The sequence below is a fragment of the Populus nigra genome, chromosome 13, assembly GCF_951802175.1.
Source record: "Populus nigra chromosome 13, ddPopNigr1.1, whole genome shotgun sequence".
Lineage (NCBI taxonomy): Eukaryota > Viridiplantae > Streptophyta > Magnoliopsida > Malpighiales > Salicaceae > Populus > Populus nigra.
In genome coordinates this window covers 409,599-434,975 of record NC_084864.1, presented here as the reverse complement: position 1 = coordinate 434,975, position 25,377 = coordinate 409,599, and the positions used below count along the sequence as shown (strand labels likewise).

Genomic DNA, 25,377 nt, shown 5'->3' with positions numbered 1-25,377 from the left:
TGGGCCGAAATCGGCCCAGTAAATTTTGGGCCGAAATCGGCCCAACACTTGGGGCTGAGACCGGCCCAACCCAGTTAGTTGGGCCGGCCCAGCCCGATTTAATATTATATATTATATATATTTTTGTTTTATATATATATATATATATATATATATATAAATTTAAGAAAATTCTGTAAAAATTATTTAAAAAAAAATATATGGTTTTTTGGTAATTTTATTATTGTATTTTGATCAATTTTGGTTTGTATTTTTATGTTATAGAAATACAAAATTCGGTTTTAAAATACCCGGTTTTCGTCAAAACATCAAAGATTTTCAAAATAAAAATGTCTTTTGCTTTCAAAAATTTCCTAAATATCTTTAAAAATATTTGTGATTTTTCTACATATTTTCACCAAAATGGATTAATATTTGGTTGTACTTTTGTACCGTAAGAATACAAACCCGGTATTAAAGTACCCGATTTGCGTCAAAACAAAAAATATATACATAATTAAAAAATGTTTTGTTTTAAAATACGGCCTAGTCTCTCCAATATATATATATATATATAAATATTACAACATCATATTTTTCATACAACAAAGAAAATTTCAAAACGATATATGTATTAACATGCATTTTGGCTTTAATAACCAGTTTATTCAAGCCATGAGAACTAGGCCAATATTTCAAAAATTCTAAAAAATCCTTTTTGTTTTCTTTTAGTATTCGGGATTACGAATTTATATATAAAATGTTTTTCCTGATATTAAAAATATGGTTTTTTACATAGTTTTTTAGAACGGTTAGGTTTTACCCGATAAGATAAGGACCTCCTTATTGAGGAGGACTTTTCTTGAACCATAGACGGCCCAACAACTAGGAAACACAACGAGACCTTGAATTTTATCAGACAAATAAACAATGCAGCTTACCTTAGGTAGGGCGTATTTGGGGTGCTAATACCTTCCCTTTACGCAACCAGTCCCCGTGCCCGATCTCTGAGACCAGTTAGGGTTCCTAGTGACCAAGATACTAGGTGGCGACTCCCACACCATTTTTCACTGCTAAGAGACAAAAAACTCCTTGTCTCACCATATTTACTAGATATATACCCCCCATACACACACCCCTGAGGGTGGACGATCGCCGCGACGTCGCGCACCCCGCGACAATCTGATTCAAACATCTCTACAACTTTATGCATTGAGGGACGATCAACAGGCTTCAACTGTATGCACCACAATGCCACAATAATCATCTTTTTCATTCTTTTCTATTCATGTTCCATGGCATCTTCTTGTACTTCTATGTCCTTTCCTTCACTAACTTGGTCATAAACCCATGAAGGGAAGTAAATTTGGCTTGAATGATTTGCCAATGCGTTCAAGTTCTTTCTTTTTCCTACCATTTCCATCAATAACATCCCGTAACTATAGACATCAGCTTTGTAAGAGACACCTCCAATATTTTGATAAAATAGTTCAGGAGCCATGTATCCTATCGTTCCTCTAGCAGCAGTGAGGAGCACGGTGTTATTAGATGTTGGGTACAATTTTGCTAGTCCAAAATCTGATATTTTTGGAACAAATTTTTCGTCAAGCAAAATGTTGTGCAGCTTGATATCAAAATGCAAAATTTGCATATCACAACCTTGATGTAGATATTCAATGCCACGAGCCACTCCAAGAGAAACCTCATATATTTTCTCATTGCTTAGTGGGACGATACCTTCCCTATAAAAAAATGTACTTTTCAAGAGACCCATTAGGCATGAACTCGTATATAAGAGCACGCTTCGATCCCTCGACAGTGTAGCCTATAAGTTGCACGACATTGACATGGTGAATTCTTCCAATTGTGGCAACTTCGTTGATAAAATCTCGTCCATTGGCTTTTGACTTGCCCAATAATTTAACTACTGCAAAACGACCACTACGAAGCTTTCCTTTATACACTAAGCCAAAGCCTCCTTCACCCAACTTGTCTTTAAATCTGTTGGTTATTTTCTTAATCTCCGAATAAGTGTACCTTATCGGCATGAGATCATTATCATGACTTTGCAAGAATTTTTCAATGTCTTCGTACATGGATAAATGTCGTCTTCGCCATTTATAGATTAGTAAAGTTAGGAGACATGGAAGCTCACATGGAAACAATAGCACATGATATATCACTGTATAGAGACATTACAAAAAGGGTTAACATTTGAAACATATCAAAACATTTTACAAATACTTGATTGATTTTAATGATGAGTCTATGCATGTGAGCTATGTGGGAATTTTTTATTCTAATTCTTCAATTTTAAAAACTTATCGTCATGGCTCTCAACACTCTAATAAATACCTCATGAAATTGAAAACAAAATTGTATTATCCATGCAAGTCTTAATTATTAATATTATTTTTTTATATGCTAATTGATAGTATTATTAATATCATTGTAGCCATTTAAAAAATTAAGGGCCAACATAAAAAAAAATTATATAGTTTTTATAAGATAAGATCATTAACGGAAAGAAAATAGAAAAGTGTTATCCTAAAGAAAGGGTTGATAGTAGCACATGATATATCACTGTATAGAGACATTATAGAAAGGGTTAACATTTGAAACATGATATATCAAAAATATTTTAAAAATACTTGATTCATTTTAGTGACGAGTTTATATGTAATTAATTCTTTAATTTCAAAAACTGATCGACATGCCTCTCAACACTTTAATAAATACCTCATGAAATTAAAAATAAAACAATATCCATGCAAGTCTATGATACAAATAATAAAAGGAACTATAAAAACTTTTAAAATACCTTCTTTTTTTTATGTATGATAATCGATAGTATTATTAATACCATTCTAGCTATTTAGAAAATGGCCAACATAAAAAAATCTGATATTTTTTATAAAATAAAATCATTAACAGAAAGGAAAAATAGAAAAGTGTTATCCTAAAGAAGTAGTAAATACTCTTAAAATACTCATGTTCTATGTTTTATTAGAATATTTTCCTTCTAATGCTTTAAAATTGAAAACAAAAGTAGAAAGAATATTAGATACATTAATTTGATGCAAAAATAATATCAATTTAAGCTAAAGTTAAAACGTGAAATATTTGGGACTCATAAGAAATATTTAAATTTCAAGGACTTATTTTCTACATTAAGTTGTAGAAGCTATTAGATCAATAATTATTTCTTAAGGTGTAATAGTTGTGAGCTGATATATATATATATATATATATATATATTTATTTATTGTTTCACAATACGATAAAAAAAAAAAAACAAAGTAAAATACTAACCGATAAGGGCGAGTATCGGAATGAGAAACAATATGAGAAAGGTAAGTAAAAGTGTAGGGATGATCATCGGGTAATAACAATAAGAACCTGCCAAATAAAAAATAAAAGAATGAATGATTTACCATTCATGTAGTGATTTGACTATAAGGGAGAAAATGATTGAGAATTATTTCCATGGGTCTTTATCCTACTAAATAATAGAAAGATATTTTATTTTAATAAAAACGATGTATGTGGTTTCATTTAGATCTTTTAATTAGAGCATAAAATTAAATTTATTTTAAAATTTAGTTAAGGTGCACGCAAGCTGACCCGGACACCCACGTTAATCTAAAAAAAAATTATTTATTTTATTACAAAAATAAATTAACTCACCCCCAATTCGACAAACGATCGAGTAGATACCTATAATCACCAAAATAAAATCAGCGTGCAAAATTTTGATGATTAATTAAAAAAAAAGTAAAAAAAAAAAAACTCATTTGCGGAAAAAAGTAAAAAAGTTAATGTATCTTTTTGTAGAATTGAGCCAGAACATATAAGACCGGAATAGCCCTCACCTTCAAAATAAACGCCTATCGGCGTCGCTACGGCTGCATTTCAAGAAAAAAGAAAAGGTCAGCAGTATTGATATTTTTGCAAAGTTATAATTTTAACTGAAGTGAAGAACATTTATTAAAACATAAAATAAACCCTTAACGCAAAGACGGAAACCAAGCAATATTGTAAACAATATTTTATGCAGCATACAATATTTTATTACAATATAAAATAAAGCAAATATTGTATGCATAATCATAATACAGTACTTGAGGTATGCTGAGAGAGAGAGCACGTACGGTATTGTGAACAATTGTTGTTCTGCACGGTGGATTCATCAAGTTTGCAGCGGTTCTCTGTGTCATAATAACAACAGAAAGAGAACCATGAAAGCTCGAACCCATATACCAAAATATCATGGACATCTGTATACGACGTATTTCTCATATTTTTTGGCACAGAATAAATCAAATTTATACGGCACAAGTCAGGTACATCCTGGATCTGCCCATCAACCATGACATAGGAATGACCTTCCATATCGACACAGCTGGGAGAAGAAATACTGCTAGACGAAGAAGAATTATATGCAGTCCCACTACCATTTTTGCAAGAAGAGGTATCCATAATATAATCTGGAGGATTCAACATTGGATTTTTGCAACATAAAAAAGTTAACACAGAACTGTCTAGCCGCTTTATCTCATAATAATAATTGTCGTCCGCAGAGCGGAGCAATGGATATTCTTTAATAGAACGATGAGAGATGGAGAAGCAATCATCCTTCTGAACAGCAGCGTCCACAAGTCGAATTGTGAAGTCACTGTAATTGATTGCCTGGACATAATACTTTACCATGTCCAAGTATAAAGTTGGACGTAAGTTGTTCTCACAAGCAAGTTCATAGTCTTTGTTGCCACAGCTCTCGGGATCGGTATTTAGTCGAAAAGGGTAGCTAATATTATGGATATTGCCACAAGAAGAAGGAGCGCAGTAATTGCTGGTGTTCTTTCTAGCACTGCAACTATGGTAGGAGGATAGGATCACTAGAAAAGGCAGGGCTGCATATGCACCGAAGAGGTGCCTTAATACTCTACTGAACATTGAGAGGGAAACTTTCTTTGGGAAACCAAATAATGTGCTTTGTTACACTTTGCTCATGAGATATAAATATATTATGACGTCTTGAGAACAATACTCGTCTACAGAATACGAAAGGAAATCAATGGCCACAAATTAAAGTTTGAAATTTCCATTCAATCATTCAAATTAAAGTTTGAAATTTCCACAAATTAAAGTTAGGAAATTGCATGAAAAGTTCCCACCGATGAAGGGGAAGACCTCTTTGTGGCCTCCGCTTACAAAGTCAAGCTCGTCTACATCTCGGGTCCATCCTGAATGCGATGCAGACGAGCCCAAACAGAGAAGAAAGAAATGGAAAACAAAAATGTAAGAGATTGTGATACACTGTGCCATTAAACAGTTTTACCGACGGATTAATTCTGTCTGTGTAAGGAACAAAAACCGTCGGTAATATTTTTACTGACGGTATCTCCGATGGAATTAGTCCGTCGGAGTCATAAGCGTCTGTAATTTCTCATTCCGTCGCAATTTCTGTCAGTAATTAAAAAAACAAATATTATGGATATTGTCACCCGAGCACAGTAATTGTTGCTCTTTCAAGCACTGCAAGAATGGTTTGTATTATGGTTTTCTGGAAAATATAATTATTTAGATTATTTTAATATCTTAAAAATAATTTTTAAAAAATAAAAAATATTTTTTTAATATTTTGTTTTTTAAAAAACAAGTCGATAACAATGACATATTGACAATATTGAAAGGTCTGGATCGCGTGTTTGGAAACGTGGTTAAAATTATATTTCTTTAAATTTTATTTTATTTTTTGCTAAATTTTTTTTTATGTTTTCAGATTGTTTTAATATACTGATTTCAAAAATAATTTTTAAAAAATAAAAAATATATTATTTTAATATATTTCTAAAAATAAATACTTTAAATAATAACCACTACCACAATATCAAATAAACTACTAATCAAAACCGCGGTAATGGAATATAGAGTGAAAGATAGCTTTTGTTTGGGTCCCATCACTTAGGTAACAATAAGATAATGGGTTTGTAATAAATCAAAATCTTTAAAAACCGAGAAAGCTATAGCTATAGAAAAACGCCCAACATATTTAATTTTTATTCCTCAAATATTCTTGTTCAAATACCATTATAACACTTTAAATAGAAAAACTAAGAAGAAGAAAAAATCAAATCCTATAATTATTACTATTTTAATTTCCTAATAAACCACGTCATAATTAAATAAAACTTACAAATCCTAGAAAATCCTAACAATTAAATAAGTAATACAGTAAAAAAATTATTCCAAAAATTGAATCCTATCCGTCCCGCATTAGATTCTCCCACTTGAAAAAAACACTCATTCCCAAGTTAACTTCAAGAAATTAATCTATTCTATTCTTAAAAAATAGATATTTTTATATGAATTTATGCACGAGATAACTTGCATCAAATAACATAAACCTAATTTCAACAAAAATATTTTTATTTAGAATTTATGAACCTAGACTAAACTTTTTTAAGATGATACTCATTTATTTTTAAAATATATGGAGAATTATACATTTCTTGTGAAAAATTTAGGTTAGGTCCTATGTACATATAACTTCGTGATCTATGTCTACAATTGCCTTCCCCTCCAAAGATATTATGTGACAAAAAAAGTGTTATATTTATGGCAATCAATCCTGTCACTTGGCCTCAATCTAAGTATGTTGTGATTGACTATTATTTTGTTCATGAACGCATTACCAATTGTTCTTTAAAAGTTGCATTTTTTCCCTCCCATCTCAAACTTGCCGATTCTTTTACCAAGAAAGTCACCAAGCCTCAGTTCACACTTTTCCGTAAGAAGCTTTCATGTGGTTCCTTTTGCCATGATCAACTTGAAGGGGGTGATAAGGAATCCGATTCTTTCCCATCTTAGATGATTTGTTAGTATGTACATATCTTTTCTAGTTTGTAGGATAAATATTTGTTATGTCTGTTGGTTTCCTATTATATAGGATCTTTTAACGATATAATATTATATCTAATGAGAATTAATAATCTCAACATCATTGAGGATATCAACCGCACTTTACACAGGTTTTTAAACCTTGTTAATAAATTTAAAATAAAATAGTTAATTTAAAGTTTTTTAAAAAATATTTAATGTCATTAACTAATTAAGTAATTGAATTTTAATGAAGTATTATATATAAAAGAAAAATTATCTACTTAGTTAATTTTAAATACTTTAAATTATTTTTATCTTTTAAATTAAATAAATATCAGCATAATATTGAAAAATATATAATCCGAAAATTCATCCAAAAGTTAAAGTACTACTATTGCAAAAGTGAGGTTGAAACATTTTTTGCTTCCACGTAGTATTTGCGGTTCTATATGCAATTCAAACAATTTCACAAGCAAATTTGCATAATTTCCAATCAATGTAGCATTTCTAAATTCATTTGGAATGATCGTACCGTTCCTTTGGTTTAGACTTGCATCATATTATATATGAAAAGCAAGCGTACAAGCAGGAGATATTGCATGGTCAAAGTCAATGGCAAGAAGAGTTTTCCGACCGAAAGAAGGGGAGGACCTCTTGATGTCCTCCACTTCCAGAGTCAAGCTCGTCTCATTGAATACTTTAATTATGCACGAAAATCACACATGGTTTTCTGGAAAACAATCAAATGCAAGGAGTCTTCGCTTGAAGTTTCCATGTCTTCTCTTACATAAAGATTACGACATAAAGTTTCCTATCCTATCTTTTCTTTTCTTTAACGCGGAGTTGCTGAGTTTTGATTGTTAGTTGCAGACATTGGTGATGTGGGTAGTCTGTACTTCCCCAAGTCAGTTGGTATGATTGTCTTGAAAGGTTGAAGATGAGTTTAAGCGGTAGATGTTGGTTTTTTAAATTATTTATTGTTTGAAAATATATTAAAATATTTTTTTATTAAAAATTAATTTTAATATTATTATATCGAAATAAAAAAATTAATTTTTTAAAAATACTATTTGAAATACAATTTCAAAACAGATGAAAGCATTAGAGGAGTTAGTCTCCAAGTCCAGAATACATTCCAGTGGTCACTGTAAAGTCATTTGCATAGCAACACACAATATAAGATTAACTTGAAACATTCTTATTTATGTTGAGGGAGTAACTTCTTTGGATTCATTTTAAAGATATTTTTAAAATAAAATTACTAAATTAAGGATGATCATCGCTAGTGTGGGACTATTTAGTTATTTCAAATACTATTATAAGGATTAATTAACTAATACAAATAAAATTAGGGACTAAGATATAACACTCAATCTTTTAGGGACGGTTATGGTGAGAATGCGTGTGGCGGGTTTGTGCCGTTGGATTTTTTAATATCTTGAGCAACAATGGATTGATTTGAGAGTTTACTTGATTACTCAATATCCCTTTTTTTTATCCAATTAAACTTTGAATCATCGCTAAGTGAACTGTTTTTTTTAAAAAAAAATAGAAAGTATATTTTGAATTTATGAATGCATTAATTCAAATAAGGGTTGCTTCAAGATTAAGTGTGGAAATATTAGGCTAAAATACTTGTATTCAATGACATGTGAAGTGGATTATTTTTTTATTAAAGCTTTTTCCTTTCTCTCATCAAAAACAACAAAAATATTTGGGCTTGGCTCAATCTAGCAGATCTTTGTTAGAAATATTAACCATAAACAGTTGGAATTTCCTTCTTAAATATATTCCACAAATTAACCATTAGAAGAAAAAAAACATAAAAAAAACATAAAATTATTCATAAATATGAAGACGAAAACATGACATCTCAATTCTCCATGCATGTCCTCCAATCATTAATGACATGTGAACGGTAAAAAATAATATAAATTTTTATTAAAATTTTATTTAATAGATTAAATTAGTCATCATAGTTGCTTGCTTATTTGAGTGTTATTTTGAAAATTTATTTCATTAAATTATATAGAAATTAAAATAGATTTTCACAGGACACCAACGAATGTATTTGTTTATTTAAAATTTATTTTTTCATGTATTTCTTTTTTATTTTGATAAAAAAAATATTGTTTTATCAACCATGTGAATTTTTAAATTAAAACTGTAAATAATTAAAATAAAATTAATAAAAATTTTAATTGTTAAAAAATAATATAAAATTATTCTTTATAACTCATCTAATAATATAAAATATTTTTGAGTTAAAAAAAATCTTGTTTTTGGTTTTATAATTTTTGATTAAATATATATATTTTCTAGAAGTTACAAATAAAAGCAGAATTTGTTAAACGGATGTGCAGAGGCTTTTTCATCATTTGATCCTCTTTTTTTAAAATTATATATATTAAAATTATTTTATAACCTCAATTTCAAAAGCATTCTTAACCAAATATATTAAATTATTTTTTCTTCAACCTCAATTTCAACCACAGTTTTAACCAAACACCTATTTTTTCAAACCAACTTCAATTAAAAATACTTTTTATAAAACAACTTTTTTCAAACCACAACTATAACAGTTACCGCAATACCAAACACACTCTTAGTATGATTGTCTTAAAAGGTTGAAGATGAGTTTAAGTGGTAGATGTTGGTTTTTTAAAGAATTTATTGTTTGAAAATATATTAAAATATTTTTTATTAAAAATTAATTTTAATATTATTATTTTAAAATAAAAAAATTAATTTTTAAAAAATACTATTTGAAATATAATTTCAAAACAGATGAAAGCATTAGAGGATTTAGTCTCCAAAATTCACTTCACGTCATTTTCGAAGGGAGATTCCACTCTGATTTGCAAAGCCTAATGGATCGCAATCACCTCCACTTCATTTGTTAGAATGAGCTGTCAAACATGCACCAACTGGATTAATCAAATTGTGCTGCACCGGATTTTAGGATGTAGTTCAGTTAGCTAGTTTTTAGGTTTGTTTTTTATATATTATTAGTTAAAGTTTTATAAATTTTAGCATTATTAAAAGCTTATATAATCATTAATTTTAGAATTTATAAAATTAATCGAGGTATATACAAGCTGATCCAAACATTCACATTAAAAAAAAATTATGCTACACCGACTTGGGTAATCAATCATGTACGATAGTTATAAACTTAGAGTGTTTTTTTAGAGTGTTGTTAAATTAAGTTTGGAAAAATTTTGAATTTTTTTGAATTATTTGTTTTTATATTTTTAAATTGTTTTGATTTATTGATATAAATATAATTTTTTAAAAAATATATATTTTTATATATTTTTAAATAAAAAATACTTTAAAAAATAATCCTTACAATTCTATATTAATTCGTAACAATTAGAGAATAAGATGTATATACAACAATGTTTTCACTCTAGTATTACTTTTTCGACATAGACAGGCCTGCCTTCCATATTAATGCTTACTCCTCGCATAAAAATCAAAGCATGAAACTTGACCCATATGTTTTTCTTTGTGTTTTTATATTGGATATGTTGCTATCATCCTTCTACACGACACGACACGACACGACACGACACATGTATATTACTAGTTACATAACCCGTGCGATGCCGCGGGTTATTGTTTTTGCATAAAAAATATAAAAAAAACTAAAATTTAAAAGTTTAGGGTTTTTCTGCAAACTATACCCAAAAGTCTTGAGTTTAACTGCAACGCCTGACCTAAGAGTAATATTTATAATATTAATAATAACATTAAACTTGCATGACCCAAGTTTAAGTGAGTCTGGCTGCAACACCGGACTCAAGAATATTGGATGTGGGTCTGGCTATAAGATCGTGTCATAAAAGTATGATAATTAAATAGATTAATTAAAAAGAAAAAAACAAATAAAAAAAACCAACATGAAGAAAAAAATAATAAAGAAAAAGAAAAAGAAATCTGAATTAATTGGGTTAACCCTTCAAACCAGGTTAACCCGTAAAACCTGGGATTCACGTCATGAAAGTTTGATAACTAAATAGAAAAAAAAATTGACGGGTTTACCCAGAATTAACTGGGTTAAACCATCAAACCAAGTTAACCTGTCAAGTCCAGAATACGTGTCATGAAAGTCTGATAATTAAATAGAAAGAAATTTAACATTAACAAACTAAACAAAACGAAAAAAATTAATTAAAAAGAAAAAAAATTGGGGTTAACTCGTCAAATCAGGTTAACCTATCAAATTCGAGATCCGTATCATGAAAATTTGATAACTAAATAAAAAAAAATTTAATATTAACAAACTAAATCAAACCAAAAAAAATTCATTCAAAAAAACAAAAAAAAAACAAAAAAGAAAATGACAGTTCTATAATATAATATAATAATAATAATAATATAATATATTAAAGAACTCTAAAACGCGTGGGTTTTTCACTGTAGCGCACTGTAGCGTTTTTTTTTTCTCTTTTTTTTTTCGTAGCAGTTTTTTTTTCTCTTCTTTTTTTTTTCGTAGCAGTTTTTTTTCTTTTTCTGTAGCAGTTTTTTTTTCTCTTCTTCTTTTTTTTTCTGTAGCAGAATTTTTTTTTTCGCTTTTATTTCTTTTTTTTACATGTTTTTTTTCCTTTTTTTTTACTCAAAATTGACTTCTTCTTCTTCTTCTTCTTTTTTCAAAATTATCTTTGCTAAGTTTTTTAAAATATTAAGTTGATTGAAAATTTAACTATATTGTTTTTTCTTTAAAACATTGTGGATTGGATTGCTATAATATTCTCATACATTGTTTTTTATTTTATTTTATTTTTTTTCAAAATGGTCTTTGTAGATTTTTTTTTTATATTAGGTGGTTGAGAATTTAGCTTTGTAATTTTTTTTAAAAAAAATATGGATGACTACAGTGTTTCCCCTATATAGTTTTTGTTTTGCTACAGTATTTCACCACATATTTTTTAAAAAAATTATCTTTATTGAATTTATTTTTTCAATATTGAGCTAGCTGATAATTTAGCTTTAGCTTTCCCCCCATGTTTTTTTAAATTGTTTTTTGTTTTTTTTTCCAAAATTATCATTTTTTACATATTTTCTTTTTTTTTGTTTTGTTTTTTTCAAAATTATTTTTGTTGATTTTATTTTTTTACTATTAAGCTGGTTGAAAATTTAGTTTTTTTGTTTTTTTCTTTAAAACACTGTAGCTTTCCCCACGTGTTTTTTTTCCGCTTTGTTTCCTTTTTTTTACATGTTTTTTTTTCATTTATTTTACACAAAATTGACTCTCTTTTTTCCAAATAGTCTTTGTCGGTTTTTTTTATATATTGAGCTGGTTGAGAACTTAGCTTTGTAGCTTTTTTCAAAAAACAAAAAAAAAACACTATGGATTACTATAGTATTAGCTTTTTTTTTCCTTTTAATTTTGTTTAATGAATTTTTTTTGTTTGATTTAGTTTGTTAGTGTTAAATGTTTTTTAATTTAGTTATCAAATTTTAATGATACGAATCTCGGATTTGATGGGTTAACCTGATTTGACGAGTTATTTCTTCCATGTAGTTTTGTTTGTTAAAGTTAATTTTCTTTCTATTTAATTATCAGACTTTCATACTTTCATGACACGTATCATGAGCTTGACGGGTTAACTTGATTTGATGGGTTAACCCGTCATTTTTTTTTCTATTTAGTTATCAAACTTTCATGACGCGAATCCCAGGTTTTACGGGATAACCTGGTTTAAAGGGTTAACCCAATTAATTCAATTTTTTTTCTTTTTCTTCATTAGGTTTTTTCCTTCCTGTTTTTTAATTAATCTATTTAATTATCACACTTTTATGACACGACCTTATAGCCAAACCCACATCCAATATTCTTGGGTCCGGTGTTGTAGCCAGGCTCACTTGAACTTGGGTCATGCAAGTTTAATTTTATTATAAATATTACTCTTAGGTCAGGCATTGCAGCTACACCTAAGATTCTTGAGTATAGCTTTACAGAACAACCCAAATTTTTTATTTTTTATTTTTTTAATATTTTTTATATAAAAAATGACCTGCAGTATCGCACGGGTTATGTATCTAGTTAATAAGTGAAAGGCGTGGGGAAGTTACAGTGATTTCCCCGCGCCTTTTAGAGTATTACTTAATTTGGATGTCATTTTCTTAGAGTCAAAGTACTATTTCTCGACCTCCTCACCATCTCTCCTCTACAAAGGGAGAGACATATGGCATATTCCCGGTAGCGAAGTTGAATAAAATTTGGGCTTGGCCTCATCTAGCAGATCTTTGTTAGAAATATTAACCATAAACAGTTGGAATTTCCTTCTTAAATATATTCCTCAAATTAACCATTAAAAAAAAACATAATATTTACTACGATACTATGTGTCATAATATTGTTGTGAGCTATGTGGGAATTTTTCATACTAATTCTTTAATTTTAAAAACTTATTGTCATGGCTCTCAACACTCTAATAAATACCTCATAAAATTGAAAACAAAACTATATTATCCATGCAAGTCTTATAAATATCATTTTTTTTTATTGATAATCAATAATATTATTAATACCATTCTAGCCATTTAGAAAATTAATGGCTAACATAAAAAAAATCTGATTGTTTTTATAAAATAAGATTATTAACATGAAGAAAAAAATAGAAAAGTGTTATTCTAAAGAAATAGTAAATACTCATGCTCCGTGTTTGATTAGAACATTTTCATTCTAATGCTTTAAAATCATTGTTTATAATTGAAAACAAATGTAGAAAGAATATTAGATACATTAATTTGATGCAAAAATAATATAAATTTAACCTAAAGTTAAAACTTGAAATAGTAGGGAGTCATAAGATATATTTAAATGTCAAGGACTTATTTTTTACAACAAAATAAATTTAATGAAAATAAGTTATGAAAAATAATTATTTCTTAAGCTGTAATTGTTGTGTCCTGATATACATATATTTATTGTTTCACAATTAGCTAATAAAAGCAAAGTAAAATACAATTAGTGAAGATTATTTTAAATATTTAAGATTATTTTGATCTTTTAAATAAAATAAATACTCACATTATATTGCAAAATAATTCTAAAATTCATCCAAAAGTTCAAATACTGTTGCAAAAGTAAGGTTCATCATGTTTTTTGCTTCCACATAATATTTACGGTGTGCTATTGAAACATTTTGCAATAAATTTGCATCATTTTTAATGGATGTTGCGGTTTTTCTCAAATTCCTTTGGTTTAGATTCAAAAGGAATTTTTTAAAAGTATTTACAAATAAAAAATATTTTAAAAATCAACTTTTACACACTTTTTTTTTAAAATCTATCTTCAAATCAATCCAACTATGAAGACGAAAACATGACATGTCAATTCTCCATGTCCTCCTATCATTAATGACATGTGGACGGTAAAAAATAATATAAATTATTATTAAAATTTTATTTAATAATTTAAATTAACTATCATGCTTGCCTGATTTGAGTGTTATTTTGAAATTTATTTTATTAAATTATATAGAAATTAAAATAGATTTTCACTGAACACCAACGGATGTATTTATTTATTTAAAATTTATTTTTTCATGTATTTCTTTTTTATTTTGATAAAAAAAAATATTTTTTTATCAACCATGTGAATTTTTAAATTAAAACTGTAAATAATTAAAATAAAATTAATAAAAATTTTAATTGTTAGAAAATAATATAAAATTATTCTTTATAACTCATCTAATAATTTAAATTTTTAAATAAAAATGATACTTTGACACTAATAATTTAATTGAAGGTAAAAAAAATATATCTTTTCATTCAAAATTATCATTTTTTATTCATAGAATTCTTTTTTTTGACAAAAATATATTTTCTAAAAGCATGATTTTTTAAATAAAAACTTATAAAAAATAAAAAGTATGTGCCTCCCCGCTATAAAAGCTGATTGTTTGTTACTAATGATTGCATGCATGACTTTCAAAAACCTGATCGATAAATCCTTTGCAATAATTTTATATAATCTGTTTACCAGTCTAATTGGCCTTAGATCCTTTAATTTGGGAATTAAAGTGATATATGCAATTATTGATCTAGCCGGCATTTCCCATGTCTCAAGAGCTCAGCCATTACACCATTTAAATCATAGTCTTCGCATCACCTGGGGCCTTCACGATTCCAAACTGCATGTTCAACCTCCTCTACAGTCATTATTTTCTCTGACACAAACAGAGTCTTTTGAAACCATCGCTATCACTGCTCGACTTAACACTTGGGCTCGTAGAGGATAGGCTTGAATAGTACCTGACTGTTTCAGCTCTGATATCTTCAGGCTCGTGAATGTCATCAACTCCATCCAAATTTATTTTTGAGGATATGGTTTAATACAAACAATACACAAAAACAAGATAAAAACACCACCGTTGAAAGTAAATTTAATTTTAATTCTGAAAAACAAAAAATTGATCTACCAATTAAAAACCGTCAACCAACTGGGAAAAGTTGAATGGATTATTTCTCTAAGCAAACAACATATATGTCACCATATTCTTTAATAAATTCATTCATTAATTGTAGGATGTGATCACCGTCAATCTATAAACTGATAAGTTAATTTTTGAGCCAATTCAGTATAGGACAATGATCTGGAAGACCTCTTTAGAAACCAAAGAGCTTGTAGCTATTGAAGCTCAACATCCAATGAGAGCTTGCAAAAGCCCTATCTATCCTGCTCATAGATCGTTCTCGAAACCAAGATAGAGTACCTCCTTCTAGTTAATGGAAATTCAATAAGATCACCAAAAGATATGAAAATACTAAAATTAAGCCGTTGTGACCAGATTAAGTATGTTTTCCACATGTATGCAATACTCCTTTGTATGAGAACAGAGTCATTTACTGGTCTTCCCTTATCCAATGATCCAATTCTTCAAATGCCTAGCCTCAAAGTTACAGCAAGTCAGTCATGAATTTTGATGTATTTTCAATTTACATATACTTTTGCAATAATATCTTTATGCTTACTTGATTGAATTATTATTATCTAGAGGTTGTCAACGATAATAATATCTAGTTAATGGATACAATAAGTAAATTTAAAGCTTAAATAGTTAATACATTATCAAAATTAATAACCACTAAGCTAAATTATTTTTATCATCTCATCATTAATGACCAAACTGATATGAAGAGTTATTACAATCATTTGATGGATCTGATAACTTTTCATGATTAGCTCTATCATCTTCTTCTAGCGTCCGATGTGGGGTGAGAAAAGGTTTAGGAGGCATTCGTAGGGATTCAACATCCGATTCAAGCATCTCTACAACTTTATGCATTGAGGGACGATTGACAGGCTTCAACTGTATGCACCACAATGCCACAATAATCATCTTTTTCGTTGTTTTTTCTTCATGTTCCATGGCATCTTCTTGTACTTCTCTGTCCTTTCCTTCACTAACTTGGTCATAAATCCATGAAGGGAAGTAAATTTGGCTTGAATGACTTGCGAATGCATTCAAGTTCTTTCTTCTTCCTACCATTTCCATTAATAACATCCCGTAACTATATACATCAGCTTTGTCAGAGACACATCCAATATTCTTATAAAATGGTTCGGGAGCCATGTATCCTATTGTTCCTCTGGCAGCATTGAGAGACACAGTGTTATTATTTTTTGGGTAAAATTTGGCTAGTCCAAAATCTGAAACTTTTGGAACAAACTTATCATTAAGAAGAATGTTGTGAGGCTTGATATCAAAATGTAAGATTTGCATATCACAACCTTGATGTAGATATTCAATGCCGTGAGCCACCCCAAGAGAAATCTCATACATTTTCTTATTGCTTAGTGAGATGCTACCTTCCCTGTAAAAAATGTACTTTTCAAGAGACCCATTAGGCATGAACTCATATATAAGAGCACGCTTTGATCCCTCAACAGTGAAGCCTATAAGTTGCACAACATTGACATGGTGAATTCTTCCAATTGTGGCAACTTCGTTCATAAAATCTTGTTCATTATCTTTTAACTTGTCCAATATTTTAACTGCTACAAAACAACCACTACGAAGCTTTCCCTTATACACTGAGCCAGAGCCTCCTTCACCCAACTTGTCTTTAAATCCGTTGGTTATCTTTTTAATTTCTGAGTAAGTGTACCTTATTGGCATGAGATCATTATCATGACTTTGCAAGAATTTTTCAATCTCTTCGTACATGGATAAATGTCATCTTCGCCATTTATAAATCAGTAAAGTTAGGAGACATGGAAGCCCACATGAAAATAGTAGCACATGGTATATCACTATATAGAGGCATTTGAAACATATCAAAACATTTTACAAATGCTTCATTGATTTTAGTCACAAGTATATATGTGTGCTTAATTTTTCATTCTAATTCTTTAATTTCAAAATCTGATCCTCATGCCTCTCAACACTGTAATATATACCCATGAAATTGAAAACAAAACAGTATCCATGCAAGTCTATAAAATGAATGGCCAAAAATTAAAGTTTTTGAATTATTGAACGGTCACTCTCTGAGTAGTTACATCAATTAAAATTTAAACCACTAGCTTATTAGTTAAATTCTAAATTTATTTTCTAAAAATCACTAATTCAAATCTTATTAATTACATCAATTAAAGTTTAAACCACTAGTATGCAAGAATGGTTTGTATTATGTATTTTTGAAAAGTATAATTATTTAGATTATTGTAATATATTGATGTTAAAAATAGTTTTTAAAAATTTAAAAATATTATTTTAATGTATTTAAAAAAACAAATTGAAAGAAACTAAAATAAAATAAAATGAATGGCTGAAAATTAAAGTCTTTGAATTATTGAATGTTCACTGTCTCACTGATTTCATTAATTTAAAACTTCGACCACAAAAGTACTAGTTAGCCATCAAAATACACAAACATAAATTGTAACCCATAAAGATGAAGAAAGTACTATCACCGATTTGAATAGAAAAATGGAAGAACATTTCAATTCAAATAATTTATCTTAAAAGTACTATCACTACTTCAATTCATGAAGTTGGGTCAATCCTCCATGTAAACAAGAAATTCTCTAGATTGCGAATGCCACAAATTACTAAAGTCTTCGAATTATTGCTTGGTTGCTCTCTCAATGATTAAGATTTGGGAAATTGCATGAAAAGTTCCCACCGATGAAGGGGAAGACCTCTCTGTGGCCTCCGCTTACAAAGTCAAGCTCGTCTACATCTCGGGTCCATCCTGAATGCGATATTGCAGACGAGCCCAAACAGAGAAGAAAGAAATGGAAAAAAAAAATGTAAGAAATTAAGTAATTGAATTTTAATAAAGTTTTATATATAAAGCAGAAATTATCTACTTAGTTAATTTTAAATACTTTAAATTATTCTTATTTTTAAATAAAAAAATATCAGCATAATATTGCAAAATAATCCTAAAACCCATCCAAAAGTTCAACTATTTGCAAAAGTGAGGCTGAAACATTTGTTTTAGCTTTTCCACGTAGTATTTAATGGAGGTTGCTTTTCATACGACATATGATCCTATCTTTTCTTTTCTTTTATTTTTTTTTTCTAACGCGGAGTTGCTGACGCAACAAACACTATCTAAATTTCTTAATGATTGTCGATGAAAAATATTTTTGAGTTAAAAAAAATAAAAACTTGTTTTTGGTTTGGTAATTTTTGATGAAATATATTTTTGGGTTGTTAGTTCCAGACATTGATGATCTTGGTGGTCGCATTACTTTGGGTCACTTAATGTGACTATCTGAAAAGGTTGAAGATGGATTTGGATGCCGGTAATTGATGCTTAAAAATATATTAAAATATATTTTTATTAAAAATTAATAAGTATAAAAATAATTATAAAAACTAATTAAAATAAACTAATTCCAGACATTTAGTTTGTCTTTAATGTAAGTTTCCTCATTTTTTTTACGATTATTATCTAATTAGTCATATTTTTAATAAAATCAATGATTATATATATATAAAAAATCAATGGCAAGAAGAAGGGGAGGACCTCTTGATGGCCTACACTTCCATAGTCAAGCTCGTCTCATTGAGTACTTGGAGAATTATGCACCCAAATGTAAGGAGTCTTCGCTTGAAGTTTCCAAGTCTTCTCTTACATAAAGGTTACGACACAAAGTTTCTTATCTTTTCTTTTCTTTAACGCGGAGTTGCTGACGCAACAAACTTTCTTACCATTTGCGGTGGGTTGAGAATTTCAACTCTATTCAGCACAGAATCATCAGTACAGAAGGTTCAAAAAAATACCCTGCTTAAACACTATCATTTAATTTAATTAACAGGTTCATTATCTTATTTTGACTTTGTTTGTTTCACTGCCATTACAGAATAGATATTTTTAATTATGAAACATATTAAAATTATATTTCGCAATAAAATGAAAAAAAAGTTCTAGCAGATTCTATGATAATTTACATTAAACGAGAGCTTGTTGAAGATATTGATTCGGATTCGATCATAGATGAATTATATTCTACAAAACATCGAAGAATGCAACTTTAATAGTATAATTTATTTTTATTTTTATTTTGAATTTTATGTACTTTAAATTTTATTTTTATATATTTTGTGTTATGTATTTGAATTAAAATTTTATTGTTAACTTGACAAATATTCAAGTGAATAATTGATCTTAAAAAATAATTTATGTGCATTTATATTATACCCAAGACAAGAAACATTCCTAATCCATCACTGGGTAAAGGGATCATGCATGTTCTCATAAAATAAGCACTTGAACATTGATGAATATATAGAAGCATCATCAAATAGGAATTCCACGTCAGGTTACAACAAGGCAATCTAATCCAGCTCAACATGACCAGACAAAACATGTTGAGGTAGATAAAAACGCCATCAAGGAAAAACTCAAGACCAAGATAATTTAATTCTCATTTGTATAATCTGAAGAACAGTTAACAGATATACTAACCAAAGCAATTTCCAGTTAAATCTTTTATAGCTCACTTGGCAAGGAGGCTATTGAAGATATCTAACATAGAAAACAAACCGTATAGCAGCAACAGCAAATACCTATACCAGCCTTCAATCTGACCTAATTAAGCTCCATAAAAGGCCGAACTAAGAGAGTAATCAAATTCGATTTGGAACACCACCATGGAGAACATGGTTGATGAGAGAAGAGAGGGCTTAAAGTTTCCATCATGCAAACCTGGATGCCTCTTGTTTGAGTTTGGAAAGAGAGGCGTTGGAGCCTGGATGGATCTAAGAACGACAGGAATACCAAACGTTTACTGCCTTTCTTACAGTCTATTCACTACCTCTGCTCCAAAATATAAGGTCTCCCGCTTTTTTAGGGTTAGACACCGGGAGTAGACAACCAATAAACGGCACAATTTCTCTTCATTCAGGTGAAACAAAAAATTATTTAACAGATACTTGACATTACCTCTGTAAATAATATATTTATCTTTTTTATTTATTAAGAGTAAAATAATATTTTCAACTTAACCTTTTTTATATTTAGGTTAAAGTAAGAACAATAATACAAATCAATTGAGAAAAATTTTAGCCTCCTTCTCTTTCATGTTTGTATTTTTTTTTTGTGTTAATTGATTTGTTTTAACATGGTATTAGAGCTGGTTTTATGGAACAAGGCTTAATCCTAAATTTTTTTTGGAGTGATATTTTGTCTTCCGCTTCTATAAAATCTGGTATTTCGACTTTCCTTTAGCTTTTGCAATTTGGTATTTATGTTCTGTCTCTGCAATTATTTAGGTATTTCTTCTTCTGTAATTTGTGTTGTATTTTGGAGTAAACGTATAATTTCGAGAAGATATTTGTTGAGTATCTGTGATATCTGTTCAATTTCTGCAATCTGGTACTTTGTCTTTCGCTGTTTTTGTATTCTGGTTCTGCTTGTTTGTTAATTATGGCTAACGAAAGAGATGATTCACTTCAGTCTGGGACGATCAACAGGCTTCAATTGTATGCACCACAATGCCACAATAATCATCTTTTTCATTGTTTTTTCTTCATGTTCCATGACATCTTCTTGTACTTCTATGTCCTTTCCTTCACTAACTTGGTCATAAATCCATGAAGAAAAGTAAATTTGGCTTGAATGACTTGCGAATGCATTCAAGTTCTTTTTTCTTCCTACCATTTCCATTAATAACATCCCGTAACTATAGACATCAGCTTTGTCAGAGACACGTCCAATATTCTTATAAAATAGTTCGGGAGCCATGTATCCTATTGTTCCTCTAGCAGCACTGAGGGACACAATATTATTATTTGTTTGGTACAATTTGGCTAATCCAAAATCTGAAACTTTCGGAACAAACTTATCATCAAGAAGAATGTTGTGAGGCTTGATATCAAAATGCAAGATTTGCATATCACAACCTTGATGTAGATATTCAATGCCATGAGCCACCCCAAGAGAATTCTCATGCATTTTCTCATTGCTTAGTGAGACGTTACCTTCCCTATAAAAAATATACTTTTCCAGAGACCCATTAGGCATGAACTCATATATAAGAGCACGCTTCGATCCCTCAACAGTGAAGCCTATAAGTTGCACGACATTGACATGGTGAATTCTTCCAATTGTGGCAACTTCGTTCATAAAATCTTGTCCATTATCTTTTAACTTGTCCAATATTTTAACTGCTGCAAAACGACCACTACGAAGCTTTCCCTTATACACTGAGCCAGAGCCTTCTTCACCCAACTTGTCTTTAAATCTGTTGGTTATCTTCTTAATTTCTGAGTAAGTATACCTTATCGGCATGAGATCATTATCATGACTTTGCAAGAATTGTTCAATATCTTTGTACATGGATAAATGTCGTCTTCGCCATTTATAAATCAGTAAAGTTAGGAGACATGGAAGCCCATATGGAAATAATAGCACATGATATATCACTGTATAGAGACATTTGAAACATATCAAAACATTTTACAACTAAATAAATTTAATGAAAATAAGTAGAAGCTACCAGATACAACCACAATGAAAATAATATATATTTATTGTTTCACAATAAGCTGATAAAAGAAATGTAAAATACTTACCGATAAGGGCAAGTGTCACAGTGGAAAAGAATATGAGAAAGCTTAGTAAAATTGAAGGGTGGTCATCCGTTCATAACAATAACCTGCCAAATAAATAAAAAAAAAAATGATGAATGATTTACCATTCATTCAAATTAAAAGCATTATAAATTATAAAATAATAAAAAGATAAGAGACAATCTAACTAAATTGGAAAGACTAAAAATTATATCTTTATCCTACTAGATATAAGAAGATTAGGAGTGATATCTTATTTCATTTAGATCTTTTAATTATTTTGAAAGGGTTGTATTTTGTCAAAATTTAAGAGTTTAGTGACCGCAAAAACATCTCTTACTATGGGTAACATTGAGATGTACGTGATTGAATCTTGGATTGAAAAAAAAAAACCTTTTTAGGGCCTTTTATTTATTTTATTAGAAAAATAAATATTAGTACTCTTTCTGTAAAATGATATAATTACACAAAATAAATTAACTCACCCTCATCAATTCGACAAAATATCCAGTCGATACCTATAATCACCAAGAAAATATGAATCAGCGTGCAAAATCTTGATGATTAATTAAAAAAAGTAAAAAAAAACTCATTGTCGAAGAAAATGCGTAAAGTAAATGTATCTTTTTGTAGAATTGAGCCAGAACATGTAAGACCGTAATAGTCCTCACCGTCAAAATAAAGGTTTAACAGCGTCCCTACAATTTCAAGAAAAAAGAAAAGGTCAACTGAAGTGAAGAACATTAGATTATCATTATTGACTTTACCTTCAGAAGATTTCTAGTAACTTGAAAGATCACCTTGTTTCTGTTTCTGTTACAATTTGAAAATTTGAAGCTGTGTTATGCATATGGAGAGAGAGAGAATACGTACAGTAGTATGGTACTGTGAACAATTGTAAACAATTTTTGTTCTGCACGGTGGCTTCATCAAGGTTGCAGCGGTTCTCTTTGCCAGTATCACAACAGAAAGAGAACCATGAAAGCTCGAACCCATATACCAAAATATCATGGACATCTGTATACGTCATATTTCTCATATTTTTTGGCACAGAATAAATCAAATCTATACGGCACAAGTCAGGTACATCCTGGATCCCCCCATCAACCATGACATAGGAATGACCTTCCATATCGACACAGCTGGGAGAAGAAATACTGCTAGACGAAGAAGAATTATATGCAGTACCACTGCCATTTTTGCAAGAAGAAGCATCCATAATATAATCTGGAGGATTCAGCATTTGATTTTCGCAACATAAAAAAGTTAACACAGAACTGTTTGCCCAATATATCTCATAATAATAATTGTCGTACGCAGAGCGGAGCAATTGATCTTCTGTAATAGAATGATGAGGGATGGAGAAGCAATCATCCTTCTGAACAGCAGCTTCCACAAGTCGAATTGTGAAGTCACTGTAATTGATTGCCTGGACATAATACTTTACCATGTCCAAGTATAAAGTTGGACGTGTGTTGTTTTCACAAGCAAGTTCAAAAAGTTTGTTGCCACAGCTCTGGGGATCGGTATTTAGTCGAAAAGGGTAGCTAATATTATGGATATTGCCACAAGAAGAAGGAGCGCAGTAATTGCTGGTCTTCATTCTAGCACTGCAACTATGGTGGGAGGATAGGATCACTAGAAAAGGGAGGGCTGCATATGCACCAAAGAGGTGCCTTGATACTCTACTGAAAATTGAGAGAAAAACTTTCTTTGGGAAACCAAATAATGGCTTTGTTACAGTACTTTGCTCAAAAGATGTAAATAAATTATGTGGTCTTGGGAACAATACTCGTCAACAGACTACGCATACCATCTCGGCCACAAATTGAAGTCTTCGAGTTCTTGTCTACACTTACATATTTTTGAAATTTCTAAAATGCGATGCAGACGAGCCCATTCAATATTTTTGAAATTTCCAAAAAGAGGAGACTTCCTTGAAGTTTCCAAGTCAATGAGAGAAAAAAAGCAAGGAAAGAATGTGGTGCCATTCAATATTTAAAAATAAATATAGTAAGTCAAGTAGAAATGCAAAACTGTATTAAAACCATGTCGTTTTGCAAAACTCTAAGTGAAAACGACTACGTTTCTTTTTTTAAAGGGGTTAACCGATGTCTTTAGCCTTGGGGAATGAAAATTCACAATATATATTTTGTTTTGTTAGCATCAACTTCACCCTCTATATTGGTTGCCATCACAAGACATTTGAATTATCAAATCAATTCCTTTAAATTACTCCTTATCAACATGGTATCTAACACTAAAGAGGCCTAAAATAAATAAATTTAAAAATTAAAAATATTTTATATCAACCATGTGAATTTTTAAATTAAAAATTTAGATAATTAAAACAAAAATTTATAAAAATTCTAATTATTAGAGAATAATATAAAATTATTCTTTGTAACTCATCTAACAATTTAAATTTTTAAATAAAAATGATACTTTGACACTAATGATTTAATTGAAGGTAAAACAATATATCTTTTCATTTAAAATTATCATTTTTTATTCATGGAATTCTTTTTTTTAGACAAAAATATATTTTCTAAAAGCATGATCTTTTAAATAAAAACTTACCAAAAATAAAAAGCATGTGCCTCCCAGCTATAAAAGCTGATTGTTTGTTACTAATGATTGCATGCATAATTTTCAAAAACCTGATCGATAAAACCTTTGCAATAATTTTATATAATCCGTTTACTAGTCTAATTGGCCTTCAATTTGACCTCCCCTTTAATTTGAAAATTAAAATGATATATGCCATTATTGATCTAGCCAGCATTTCCTAGGTCTAAAAAGCTCAACCATTATCTCATGAATTTCTTCACCAACTAAATCACAATCTTTGCATCATCTAGGGCCTTCACGATTCCAAACAGCATGGTCAACCTCCTTTACAGTCATTATTTTCTCTGACACAAACAAAATCTTTACTTAAATTCTATTTATTTGCTAGAAAGTGTTTTTTTTGTAAAAATAAATTTAAAAAAAGTGAATTATTTTTCGATGTTTGGTAGTGTAATGAAAAATAAGTTAGAAAACACTTTCTAGTGTTTGGTTTTGTCATGGAAAATGAGCTAGAAAATAATTTATTAGTGTTTTATTTTCTCAAATTTATTAAAATAATAAGAAACAAATCTTACAAATTAAAAAGTTGAATGAGAATGAAATTGAAAAAAAATTTAATTTCATAAATTATCTCAAATAAAATAAATAATAATCAAAATAATAGAGATCAAATCTAAAAAATAAAAAAATTAAAAGATGAAGAAATTAAAATAATAATAATTAACATTTCATAAATTATTTCAAATAAAATAAGTAATAATCAAAAGAATGAGGATCAAATTTGATAGATAAAAAATTTCAATTAAAAAATGATAAAGGAAAAGCAAATAACAATTATAAAAATGAAGACCAACGTTAGTATAAAAATTAAATTCAAAGGGATGAAATTGAAAAACAA

The 25,377-nt window shown here is 29.2% G+C and overlaps 3 protein-coding genes and 1 pseudogene across 3 annotated transcripts; all 4 read right to left on the bottom strand.

The window, feature by feature from the left end:
- Positions 1-720: 720 nt before the first annotated feature.
- LOC133670688 (LEAF RUST 10 DISEASE-RESISTANCE LOCUS RECEPTOR-LIKE PROTEIN KINASE-like 2.4) lies at positions 721-4,982 on the bottom strand (annotated as a pseudogene).
- Positions 4,983-15,966: 10,984 nt separating this feature from the next.
- Positions 15,967-17,315, bottom strand: LOC133671640 (rust resistance kinase Lr10-like). The gene has a single exon (XM_062092448.1). It carries the CDS (start codon positions 17,046-17,048, stop codon positions 15,996-15,998), a length of 1,053 nt encoding a protein of 350 aa, XP_061948432.1. The 5' UTR covers positions 17,049-17,315; the 3' UTR covers positions 15,967-15,995.
- Positions 17,316-20,784: 3,469 nt separating this feature from the next.
- On the bottom strand, positions 20,785-21,675 carry LOC133671428 (rust resistance kinase Lr10-like). Its single transcript, XM_062092199.1, has one exon. It carries the CDS (start codon positions 21,673-21,675, stop codon positions 20,785-20,787), a length of 891 nt encoding a protein of 296 aa, XP_061948183.1.
- Positions 21,676-21,735: 60 nt separating this feature from the next.
- LOC133671641 (uncharacterized) lies at positions 21,736-23,673 on the bottom strand. The gene is made up of 4 exons (XM_062092449.1): positions 22,782-23,673; positions 22,580-22,606; positions 22,394-22,426; positions 21,736-21,994 (listed from the first exon to the last, which is right to left on the bottom strand). Exons 1-4 carry the CDS (start codon positions 23,509-23,511, stop codon positions 21,954-21,956), a joined length of 831 nt encoding a protein of 276 aa, XP_061948433.1. The 5' UTR covers positions 23,512-23,673; the 3' UTR covers positions 21,736-21,953.
- Positions 23,674-25,377: the final 1,704 nt, after the last annotated feature.

Coding starts and splice junctions, on each gene's coding strand:
- LOC133671640 (XM_062092448.1), bottom strand. CDS start 17,048: ATGTACGAAGAGATTGAAAAATTCTTGCAAAGTCATGATAATGATCTC.
- LOC133671428 (XM_062092199.1), bottom strand. CDS start 21,675: ATGTACAAAGATATTGAACAATTCTTGCAAAGTCATGATAATGATCTC.
- LOC133671641 (XM_062092449.1), bottom strand. CDS start 23,511: ATGAAGACCAGCAATTACTGCGCTCCTTCTTCTTGTGGCAATATCCAT. Junction 22,427..22,579: donor GTTAAACCTTTATTTTGACG/GTGAGGACTATT, acceptor TGGTGATTATAG/GTATCGACTGGATATTTTGT. Junction 21,995..22,393: donor ATTTTGTCGAATTGATGAGG/GTGAGTTAATTT, acceptor TTTATTTGGCAG/GTTATTGTTATGAACGGATG.